We start from the raw sequence: 12,713 nt of genomic DNA, 5'->3' as shown, positions 1-12,713 counted from the left end.
TTACGATCATTATAAAGGTGCCCAAGAACTCAGAGATTGTTTCTTTAGCTAAGGTGCTCTTCAAGACCAGTCTTTGCTTGAAGCTCTTCCCCTTTCGTCCTTTCCCAGGCTGCATCTTGGGTCTTCTCCAAGGACCACTCTCCACCAATACCTGCTTCTTCTGGTCCCTACTTCACTCGCACGTGAAAATGGAAGTTTTGACAACTGCTCACAGATTCCTGGAGATGTCTGGTGAGCTTCTCTGACTGTACAAACACTGTCCCAATTAGAACCCGTGACTTAATCCTCTTCTGGTGAAATTGTCATCTCCTGTTCACAGTTGTTTATTTGAATTAGCAGGTTAGAACCTGAAATCCCCCAAACGATCCTCTTTGTGCCTGATAGATTAATCATTACCTTTATTCTCAAGGTATTTTTTTCTCTGTTGGTTTTTGTTTTGTTTTGTTTTGTTTTTTTCTTCAAGAGATGAGAAAAGAGATGTTGTGCTGGTTGTGTTGCCAAACCACAGCGATGGGCTCCCGTCCAGAAGATTTGCATGTTACACAATTGCAGTCTTCTGTTTTCTTTTTTTTTTTCCCCTGTTCAGAAGTGGGTGGTTGGGGTGTAGTTTGGGATTGTCAAATCAGGTACAGATACATCCAGTGTAAACATTCTCTTCTGAAGGAACTTTTCATGTGCGTTGGAGAATATGAAGCAAATACAGATGTATTGTTCTGCAAGATTAATCCCTCTTGTTTTCTTCCAATGTAATTCCAGTGATTTAATGACACCTTCCTCAGGGTGGTAAGAACAGCTGCATCCATTCTAGAGATGGAGAAACAAACATACAAAGAGACCATTGCAAGTCTTTAGGACAGGATGGATCTCCTCCTTGGTTAATGTGGCTGGGTTTCATCTACTGAGGATAGACTGGGATCCAAGAATTAAAATGATGGAGAAAGCAACTTGTTGACTTTCTTCTGAAGGAGGATTCTGGTTTGAAAATCTAGTTACTCCCTTCTGTTTACCATGAAATATTTAAGCAAAATTCATAGAAAATAAACAATAGCAGCTTGAAACTGTTGGAGATCACTGAGCCAGAAAGAGATCAGTCTGAGTATATGCCACGCCAGTTAAACAAGAAAGGAGTTAAATACATCTAAATAATCCTTCTAGGTTATGCCATTTAAGTTTGATGAATTATCATCCTTGTAGGCAACAAATTGTTTAGGACTAGCTTCCTGTCATGTCAGATGTTTAAGCCTTGTTTTTTAAAGCTAGTTTGTCTGAAGAGATAGAATGCATCAGTTGTTTTTGAATATCAAGGCAGTGCCATGGAATTAGTACCCACGCTTTGTGCTGCCTCCCAACCCTCCCACAGAGAAGCCAGCTCTGTTTCAGGTCTTTCCCTACCTTTGCAGGAGGCCTACAGTCATTTCCAACTGAGGAGGCAGGCAGGAAGGGAGGGAGGTGAGATCTGGTGAAAACAGCTATTGAGAGTCAAAGGACAGAAGGAGATACCTAATCTGTAGGTGAGGTAGAGTTTAGACCTAAAGAAATTATAACTTACCTGAGGGCACATCATTGCAGAACCAGGACAGGAATGTAGCATTTTGGCTTTAATTCTTGGTTAAGTTATCATGGATACCATTGTCCAGAAGGATTACTTGTGACCACACTATTCCAAAGTCCCAGTAGATGAACCAGAGAAACAGGACTTTATTGCTGTGACTACAACTAATATCATACAAGGGTGTTCTTTGGTCTGTTTATTCACTCATCTAAGAAATATTTATAGCATACTCATTATGTGCCAAGCACTGCATTTAGCAAAGCACACATAGTTCTTGTCCTTTACAGAGCTTAGAGTCTAATGAGGAAGACAGGCATAGTGAAACAATCATACACACAGAAATATGAAATCATAATTGAGATGTATGCTATAAAGATATAAGACATACTTCTATGAGCGAATAAAAGAGGGGGATTTCACTTCAATGGAGGTATCTCTGATGGCTTCTCTAAGGAAATCATGTCCGAGCTGAGATCAGAAGGAAGTGTAGGGCTTCACTACCTGAAGTGGGGGAAGTGCATGTTCAATGGCCTTGGGCAGTGGGGGTGGGAACAGTATGATGTTCTGGCCAACCTACTAGCTGGCTCCCAGGGACAATGAAGGAACATGGTGCAAAAAGACCCTGAAGCCATAGGTGGGAGTCAGACCATACATCCTGAGCCCTATAAATCATATTCAGGGCAAAGCAATGATAAGCCATGAATGTGGTTTAAGTGAGAACACAACACCACCAATTTGAGTTTAAAAAAAAATCAACGTGGGGGCTCCTGGGTGGCTCATTTGGTTGAGCGTCTGACTTCAGCTCAGGTCATGATCTCACAGTTTGTGAGTTTGAGTGTCAGGCTCTGTGTTGACAGCTCAGAGTCTGGAGCCTGCTTTGGATTCTGTGTCTCCCTCTCTCTCTGCCCCTCCTCTGCTCATGCATGCATGCTCTCTCTCTCTCTCAAGAATAAACATTTAAAAAAAATCAACCAGGTTATGTGGTGGAAAGGGGATTTGAGGGTGCCTGAAGTGGTCATATGTAGACCCACTGGGGGATATTACAGAATTTCAGCACTGGGTGTGGCTTTGATAGGGAGAGACATGGAAGGATTCAAGAGTTCTTTGTATATTAAAATTGGAAGAACTTGGTGATTTGGATATGGAAGGTGAGGAGAGGGATGCAGCAAAGTTGATCATTGGGTCCCTGGCTTGCTGGAGAAAGAGGTGCTAAGTAATGGGAGAGGAACACTAGAAAAAGACGAGGATTGCCATGGAAGATCATGACTTCTGCTTGTGCCAATTAAGCCTTAGGGGCTCTCTAGTGCTTTGGAGAGAAGATGGTAAGTGGGAAATAATTTGGTTCAGAGGAAAGGTCTGTGTGTTCATAGATGTGATCACTGAAGCCAAGAATAAGGTGAGGTTGCCTAGGGGGAGAATTTGAAGAAAGCAGAGGCTGAGTTTGTGGTGCTGAACACTTCATGCTCAGGGAGAGGAGAATGGAATCTTTGTTATGTCTTTTATTCTCCTTTCAGAAAAGTCACACTTTCACTTTCATCACCAAGAACTACTAACTTCACAGTGAACGTAACTCACATTCCTGTTTGCACCCTCACACCAAAGTTCCTATTAGAAATATGCGGCTGCTTAGTTTTCATTCATTCATTCACTCACTCATTTGGTTTTACTGAGTATACCATGTGTCAGACACAGGGGATTCAAAAATTAGGAACACAGATCTCTAGTATAGTCTAAGTGACAAAGACTTCCAAGTGAGTACAGCATATAGTAAAATAGGAGCATATGCAAAGCATTGAACTAAAATTACAGCTATCACCACGTGGACATCTGAGAGGTCACTATCCATTGCCAACATATTGACTCCTCCTTCTGCCAAGACTTCTAGAATCATAATCCCTGAGATGCATTGCCATGCTGACTCTCCAGGGCTAGCCTCCCCAGCTCTTTTAGATCCTCCTGACTCTGTCACTCCCTGACCCCAACGTTCTCTTCTTCCCTATCTGGTTGTACCCTGAGTAACCATTTTGGTTCCACTGATGGGATTCAACAAGTCTGGTGTTCATAAGGAAAATTATCTCACACTCTCACCTCATTTCCCCAACCTCTTCTACTTGGCCAACTTTATCTCCACTTTCGTTGAGAAGCCCTTTGATGGCTATTGTTGGGATGTGTTACCATCTTCCCTTTCAGAACCTTTCACACCAAGACATACCTCGCTGACTAAAACTTCGAGTTCTCACATTTCACCCACTGTCTTTCACAAATGTGTGGAACATCCTCTTGGACTCAGTCCCTCAGCTCCTTCTTCTCCACCCATCCTTAACCTCATGATCATCCAGGTTAACAATGCACTTACCAGTATCTCAGGCTCCACTGGCACATTGACTTTCTTCCACATCCACATTACCAAAGCCCAACTCTGAGTATAACCTAGCCACCTGTTTTTCTCAAGTACTCCCTTCCCAGGCTACTGAATGAAGCTGGAGATCATCATATTAATGTATTGGTTGACCCTATTTAAGATCATTGTGATCTGTCATCAGCGGTGGGTACATAATCTTAGTTGCCCTTTTATTTCAAAGGTTCCAGATTTTAGTGTGCATTAGGATCACCCACCTTCAGAGAGTATGCTTTGGTAGATCTGGGATGGAGTTCAGGAATCTCATAACATATAGCTGATGACTCAGACACCTTGCCTCATTTCAGGCAGCAGCAGTACGCCCCTCCAGATAGCTGTCCCAAACATCCTGCTCAGCTGATAAACTTTTCTCCCAATCCATTGAGGGGGAAAAATGGGCTTAATAGCTATCATACCTTTTGTGCCTCCCCTCCTCAAAAAATTGTCCTGCTTTTATGTGTGTTGTCCTCTTTTCCTTTCCTTCTTTCTACCATTAGCCCGAGGTTGCTATGCTATTCTAGCCCCTCTAGGATGGCAGTTGACTAATAATCTCCTCACACTCCCTATCTCTTTTCCCCAGTAGTTTCTTTCACAGGGCCTACAAACAACTTTTGGTCTTACCTATTCTGAAAAGCATCCCTTCCCAGTTGTTCTGTCTCAAATTCTGTTTTTAGTTAGTTGGAGCCACTACAGAAAGACTGAAATTAGGGTGCTGGTATGGTCGGGTTTGGGTGAGGACACATGTTCAGGTTTGTAGACAGCCACCTTCTTGTATCCACGCATGGCAGAGAGACCTCCTACCTCTCTATCCCTTTTTTAGGGCACCAATCCCATGATAGGAACTCCACTCCCAGGACTTCATTCAAAATCAATTTCCTCCTGAAGGCCCCACCTCTGAATACTACCACATTGAGGACTAGGGCTTTAACATATGAATTTGTGGGGTGGGGGCAGGGGAGACATAAACAAGCAGTTCACAGCAACCATTTCATTGGTTTTCTCCACATTCTTTCTTTTCTATCTGGGGGAAGAAATAACCAGTTCCCCTCAAGCATAAAATCATGTTACATTGAAAAAATAAAACTAATTCAGAAGTACTTAAATTAAAACATACAAATGTCTCATAATCCCAGCCCTCAGAGATTACCCCTATGGTTATATTCAACCGCAGGTTAAACTATAGCTCTCCAGAATTTTTTTTTCAGTAGATATATATAAATTTTTTTCCCCTAATACTAGGTTTGTAGGGCTTTTTTCCACTTACAATATTTTGCTCATCTTTCTATGCCAGTGTATAACTCATCTTTTTAATGACTACATAATATTACATTGTATAAATATGCCATAACGTAACAAGCTCCTTTTGATAGACAGATGTTCCAATTTTCCCCCATTAAATGAACATACTTATGTAAATACTTATGTACCTCTTAGTACAACTTCCTTGAAGTTAAATTATTTACTAATCAAAGAATATGCATATATCAAGTGTTTTAAAAGTACCGATTGCTCCCATTCTTTTCAATATTGGTCAATATAAATCCTTTCAATCTTTTCCCAATAGTTAAGACATGGTACTGTACTAATATGCACTTATTTGGTTACTGGTGAGGTCAAGCATCTTTCACGTGTTAGCTATTTGTACTGAATCTTTTATAAATTTTATATTTTTGACCTCTACCCAATTTTCTTTTTTTAATATAATTTATTGTCACATTGGTTTCCAGAAACACCCAGTGCTCATCCCAACAAGTGCTCTACCCAATTTTCAATATAGTGTTTAATTTTATTTATTAATTTTTTAACTGTTTATTTATTTATTTTTGAGAGAGAGAGAGAGAGAGAGAGAGAGAGAGAAACAAGCAACAGAAGGGTAGAGAGAGGGAGAATCCTAAGCAGGCTCCATGCTCAGCACAAAGTCCGACATGGGACTCAATCTCACAACTATGAAATTATGACTCAAGCCGAAATCAAGAGTCTACACTTAACTGACTGAGCCACTCAGGTGCAGCTATTTATTAATTTTTGTCACTCTTTACAATATAGGATATAAATATTTTATATATTATATGTGGCAAATCATTTTCCACATATATTTTCCACATATATTTTCCAGTTACTCATTTATCTTTAACTTATGATGGTATTTGGTTGTTATATAGTTTAGAAAATTTATATACTCAAGTCTATATACCTTTTTCTGTATGGTTTCCAACTTTGTTATTTATTTTAATAAAGACCTGATCTACACCAAAATTACAAAAATACTAAACTTTGTCCTATATTTTTCCAGTGTTTTCATGATTTTCTTTTCACACTTAAATTTAAAATTTTTCTAGATTATGATGTATGGCATAAGGTAGGACTCTAATATATTTCCCAACTATTTTGACAAGTTTTCCAACACAATTTGACTTGAAACTTCATCTATATATAAAAAATTCCCTAACATAAAATTGTGATTTTTTTAATTACTCTAGTCCTACTATGCTTTTAATGTTTTTCTGGTTAGAGAAGTTACCCTCCTCAATATTATTTTCAAATATTTATTAGCTAGGTGAACTTTAGAATAATTTAGAATCATTTTTTAAGTTCCATCTTCTCCCACCATTAATGAGAAAGCATTAACATTATAGATAAAGTTATAATGTGAATTTTCCCGTTCAGAAATATAACTCCCATCTCTCTATTCATCTTTTTTATGTTCTCAAGCAAAATTACATTGTACACATTCTCCATTGGGTCTTGTAAATTCTTAAGTTTATTTGATACTTAGTTATATTTATTTTTGGAGTAAGGATGGAATCCCTTATTTTATTCTATTTTCTAACTGACCATTGCAAGCAAAACCTTATTTCTGTGTATATATCTTTTAACTGTCTATCCTAATGAACTTTCTTATAGTTTTACATAGGTTTCTAGTTGATATTGTAGTGAAAATTGTTAGTTGCCTACTTGGCATCTATTAAATCCTTTTTCTAATAGTACCAGATTTTCATTTGGGTATCTTCTTTTTATTCTATGCAATTATAGGCTTTGGGTCAAAGATTAGTTATACTCGGGTTTAAAGGTAAACACTGATGAGTCTAAGCCTATCAGAATCATTTTCCCACCCTCAAAACCATGCCTAGTTCAGGAATAATAATGTCATTTAATTTGGGCCAAAAAATTTGAGGGGAAGCTTTCTAGGGCTTTGAAAAGGAATTCTTCAATTCTTTGAAAGCTGTAGGAATCCTCTGCCCAATTCTCTACCCAGTTCTCTATCATCTCTTGGACATGAACAGGGAAGCTTATAGCCCCAAATATTATAGACACCCATACTATAATCTTTGGGGAAACTAGGCTTCTAATTAAACAGGTAGAATATAAATGAAGTATAAATAATCATCATTCACTCTTTTCCTTTTTAATATTACTATTTATTTCTTTTTCTTGCTTTATAGTATGGGCAGAAGTCATTGCAAAAATATTGAATCATAATAATGAGAACAGGCAGGGGCGCCTGGGTGGCTCGGTCAGTTGAGCGTCCGACCTCAGCTCGGGTCATGATCTCACAGCTGGTGAGTTCAAGCCCCCTGTCGGGCTCTGTGCTGACAGCTCAGAGCCTGGAGCCTGCTTTGGATTCTGTGTCTCCCTCTCTCTCTGCCCCTAACGCACTCGCATTCTGTCTCTGTCTCTCTCAAAAATAAATAAACATTAAAAAAAAAATTTTTTTTTAAATAATGAGAACAGGCATCCTTGTATTGTTTCTAAGTTTAAAGACAATGCCTTGATTGTACCATTCATTGCTTCATGTTCTTCATTTATCATACTAAGACTTCTTAAAAATTTACTAAGAAATGTTATTTTAAAAACAGGAATGGATAGTGGGTTTCATCAAATGTCTTCTGAATATTTAATGATGAAATTGCATTTAAAAAATTATTCTGTTAATCATTATATCATTAATTAATCATACTATATTTTGAATGTTCTGTTAAAATGACCTTGCATTCCTTAAAGACCCCTAAACTTGTCATGATACACATATACATGTACTGCTAAATTTAATTTTCCAAAATTTAGGTTTTGATTACTCTTTTGGACTTGGATATTCACCATTAAAATGATAAATAGGTGATTTGTGTTTTATTTGTCAGACTTTATGTCAGACTAATACTCTCCATAAACAAATAAACTGGAAAGATTTCCATATTTCTCTATTCTATGAAACTGTTTAAATAATCCAATAGAGGGGCGCCTGGGTGGCGCAGTCGGTTAAGCGTCCGACTTCAGCCAGGTCACGATCTCGCGGTCCGTGAGTTCGAGCCCCGCGTCGGGCTCTGGGCTGATGGCTCAGAGCCTGGAGCCTGTTTCCGATTCTGTGTCTCCCTCTCTCTCTGCCCCTCGCCCGTTCATGCTCTGTCTCTCTCTGTCCCAAAAATAAATAAACGTTAAATAATCCAATAGATATCTGTTCCCTAAAAAAATGATAGGCTCCATTTATATACAAATATGAGCCAAGCTCCTTTTTGGGTAGTAGATCTTTGAGTATTTATCACAGTTACTGTTGTTATATGTCTTAAGTGTTTTGGTCAGTTATGCTTTTCTATACATTCTTTTATTTAATATAGATTTTCAAAATTAACACAGACACATCATATAATTTTGAAGCATCTTTTTTCATTTCAAGTACTATTTACTTTCCTCTCTTTTCTCACTGGTCTCAGTTGCCAGAAGTGTACTATTTTTACTGTTATATTTGAAGAAGCATGACTTGATTTTGTTTGTCAATTATTTTCTGTTATTTAAACTCAACTAGTTTCTGAATGAAATCTTGCCATTTGCAACAATGTGGATGGAGCTAGAATGTATTATGCTAAGGAAAGTAAGTTAGTCAGAGAAAGACAAATATCATTTGATTTCACTCATATGTGGAATTTAAGAAACAAAACAGATGAACATAGGGGAAGGGAAAGAAAAATAAGATAAAAACAGAGAGGGAGGCAAACCATAAGAGACTCTTAAATACAGAGAACAAATTGAGAGTTGCTGGTGGAGTGCTGGGTCGGAGGTGGGCTAGATGGGTGATGGGTATTAAGGAGGGCACTTGTGATGAGCACTGGGTGTTAAGTAAGTGATGAATCACTGAATTATACTTGTGAAACCAATACTGTGCTGTATATTAACTAAAATTTAAATTAAAACAACAAATTAATAAATAAAATAAAAGTTTCTTATTTTTCTTCATATATTTCTCCTGATTTATATAAATTTCTTTTACTGTTCTTATTTATTTCTTTAGGTTTACTGATTAATTTATTTTCATTTCCATACAAAATTGTTCAACATATTTTTAGGGACCAAACTTAGGTGGTAGATCTGTGAAGAAATATAAAGAGATGATAAACAACAAGCTCAAGATAGAGGTTACCTATCAAGCAGTGGGAGAACAGACAGATGTGAGGAACCACACAAGGGACTGTCAGGTGATGGTCCTATTGCTCATCATAAACTGGGAAGTGGCTTAATAGATGTTCACTGTATCATGGATTTTCATACTTTATATCTGTTTTATTAATAAAGAGAAAAAATAAAATAGCATTGAAAATAATAGAAAAAAATGAGCTCCCTGCTTCCCTCTCCTCACTGACTCACCTTGTACATCCTTGAGAGAGGAATCTTTTAAAATCATGATTTCATTACAACATTCCCTTCCCTAAAACTCATGGATTCCCCATTCTCTAAGGGGTAAAATCCAAACTCCCTAGACTGACAGTTAAGGTCTTCATCTCCCCAAATATATACATCAATATCCCCAACATGATTCACTCCATTTTATCCAGAAGAGCCCATATAGTTCCCACAAAATGCATTGCTCCTTTCTTTTCTTTGAATTTATTTATTTAAATTCAAGATAGTTAACATACAATGTAGTATTGGTTTCGGGTGTAGAACCCAGTGATTCGTCACTTACATATAACATCCAGTGCTCATCACGAGTGTCCTCCTTAATGCCCATCCCCCATTTAGCCCATCCCCCCACCCACTCTAGTTACATCTATGTTGTGTCAAATGGCAAGATTTCATATTTTTATTGCCAAGTAATATTCCACTGTATGTGTGTGTATGTATATATACATATACGTATATTTATATATGTATATATATATATGTATATATATATATATACATGTACATATATATATGTGTGTATGTATATGTATATATAAATACCACATCTTCTTTATCCATTCATCAGTCAATGGACATTTCAGCTCTTTTCATAATTTGGCTATTGTTGACAGCACTGCTATAAACATTGGGGTGCATGTGCCCCTTCAAACCAGGTATTTGAATAAATACCTAGTAGTGCAATTGCTGGGTCGTAAGGTAGTTTTATTCTTAATTTTTTGAGAAACCTCCATACTGTTTCCCAGAGTGGCTGCACCAGTTTGCATTCCCAACAGTGCAAAAGTGTTCCCCTTCTCTGCATCCTCGCCAACATCTGTTGCTTCCTGAGGTCTTTTAATTGATTTGTTTATTTCTGCCTACGAGTCCTTGCTTGTGGTCTATCCTTTCATCTGGAATGCCCATTCTCTGCCTCTCTTCTTGTCCAAATCTTATTCGTCTCTTCTTTTGAAGGTCAAGCCCTCTTTCTAACTCATTTATGAACGCTTCCTCACAATTCCACTGAACAGTGAAATATCCCATAATCAAATGCCTCTACCACTCGTGGTATAAATTGCTCACTTCAGTCTTAAACATATACAGTTTCTTAACCCTTCCTATCTGTGTGTGTGTATATGTGTATATATGCATGTGTTTTTTTCCTCCCCATATGGGTGATAAACTCTTCAAAAGTAACAACAATTTTTTATGTTACTTGCTATGGCCTAAAAGGTTTAGTATAGTAAACATGTGTCATATAAATAAATATGCTTTTTCAAAAAGATTTTCATGGCATGAAATGCTTTGAAAATGCTTCACACTAAAATAAAACTTGGAAACAGTTTTCAAAATTAATTCCAATGTTAACGTGTTGAAATGTGTCTAGCTTATATTGTGTGCTGTGATATTTAAATTTCCCAGTGGTCCTTCCTTTCAGAAATATTCTCACTTAAATGGCATTCCAATGGAGCCATTTTTATCCAGCCACCATGGTACAGAGATATTTTCACATGACCCAAGAAAAACTTTTATTTCTTTCATTTTTTTTTATTTTTACCTTTTTAATGTAATTTATTGTCAAGTTAGCTAACATACAGTGTATAAGGTGTGCTCTTGGCTTCAGGAGAGAAACAAACTTTTAAATGTTCAACTTAAAATTGACCAGTAATGTGCACAACAGAACCTCTATCCTATCCTGTCTCATGTCCTGAGACTCACCCTATCTATGAGTCAAGATAGCTTAGTCACGAGGCTTCAGGAGTGAGGTAAGGAACTGTGTGTCTTAGAGGTTGATGAGAGGTGGGTGAGACTTTGGGAAAGAATAAGAGAGATTACAGAGTCACATCAAGGTGGTCCTGTAAAATATAAAATGTAAAATCTCATGAATCAGGAAAACCTGTAAGTCTGTCTTTACCAGACACACAAATTGTCTCACAACAAAATGATCATCATAGAAGTAAAATTTAATAAGTATTTATGGAGAATGTAGTATGGGCAGGTTGCTGGCCCTTTTTTAAAATAGCTTTTCACATTTTATCAAGCATTTGCATAAATCATTTATTTTTACCTCAAAACCAGCATGTAAAGTAAAATATAAATTACAAATTTTTGTGACTTGGCCTGTCTCTTATACTATGCCAATGCTCAGAAGGTTAGAAACTATGCTATGTTAGATACCCCGCACCTGGTATGCCTATGGTATGCAATCTTTGAATAAACACATGTGTAATTAGGGAGAGAAGAGAATCCTCACTTTCAATTGAAGAAACTGAAGCCCAAGAAAGTGCAGTGACCTGTCCCAAACCATGTAGTTAGTGAAACAGTGAGGATTCAAATCTGAAACTTTGGACTCTGGATCCAATGCACTTCTGCCATTGCTTGGACACAACAGAGAAATCTGATTTTGCCACAAACGGAAAGATTTTGGCTTATGGGGAGGTTTTCATTCAACCTTTCCTAGTTTCTTTACAAGTATGCTATTTCATAGAATGAACACGCTATAATTGGGAAAAGGTTTCTCGGGTAGAATTGCAGCCCTGCGAGAATGAGGCTGAGGCTAAGGGCTTGGCAAGTGCCACTTGGTCTGGTCGACTCCACCCCGCAGCCACATGCATCTCTCAATCACACAAAGCTGATCACAAAGACTGAGAATGATCTTGTACCAATTCATCTCCAGAACCGCAAAAACAAAAGCAGGTGCCCTCCTGAAAGTGCATTAGCAACAACAACTGTATATAGCTCCGTTACTATTATAACTGCAACTTTAGTATTTCAGAAGCCTAATTCTTCATCAAGTTGGGGATCAGGGTGAGGAGTCACACGTCCCACAAAGATGCCATTCCCCTGGAAGTCCATGCAACCCTCACCCCCCACTAGCAAGGATGCTGGACACGAAATCCTGAGAAAGACGTTGAAGAGCCCCCAAATCTCTCAGCAATTGGGATAGGAGTCCATTGCCTGCTTTTCACACTCTACCAGTGGACACCCCCAAATGCCTACTGGTTGCTACTTAATAGACTAGTGTGCTCTCCATATAGTCCTGAGAACCTGGGGTGTTCCTTCTTGTTCTAGCCCATAGCTAATACTCTTTCAATTGGTTGTATTGTCAGTTAT

General features: G+C 37.9%; 1 protein-coding gene across 1 annotated transcript in view; it reads right to left on the bottom strand.

Moving 5' to 3' along the window:
* AQP9 (aquaporin 9) overlaps positions 1-1,707 on the bottom strand; it is a 48,472-nt gene extending 46,765 nt beyond the window's left edge. Inside the window, exons 1-2 of the mRNA XM_025920085.2 lie at positions 1,550-1,707; positions 5-804 (exon numbers count right to left, since the gene is read on the bottom strand). Of these exons, the coding sequence (XP_025775870.1) occupies positions 5-115 (111 nt within the window). The 5' untranslated portion in view covers positions 116-804; positions 1,550-1,707. The remainder of the gene's footprint in view (positions 1-4; positions 805-1,549) is intronic.
* Positions 1,708-12,713: the final 11,006 nt, after the last annotated feature.

Source organism: Puma concolor, chromosome B3 (genome assembly GCF_028749965.1).
Source record: "Puma concolor isolate L17-30 chromosome B3, mPumCon1.1.hap2, whole genome shotgun sequence".
NCBI lineage: Eukaryota > Metazoa > Chordata > Mammalia > Carnivora > Felidae > Puma > Puma concolor.
Note: the sequence above shows the minus strand (reverse complement) of the source record. Positions and strands in the feature narration are given on the sequence as shown.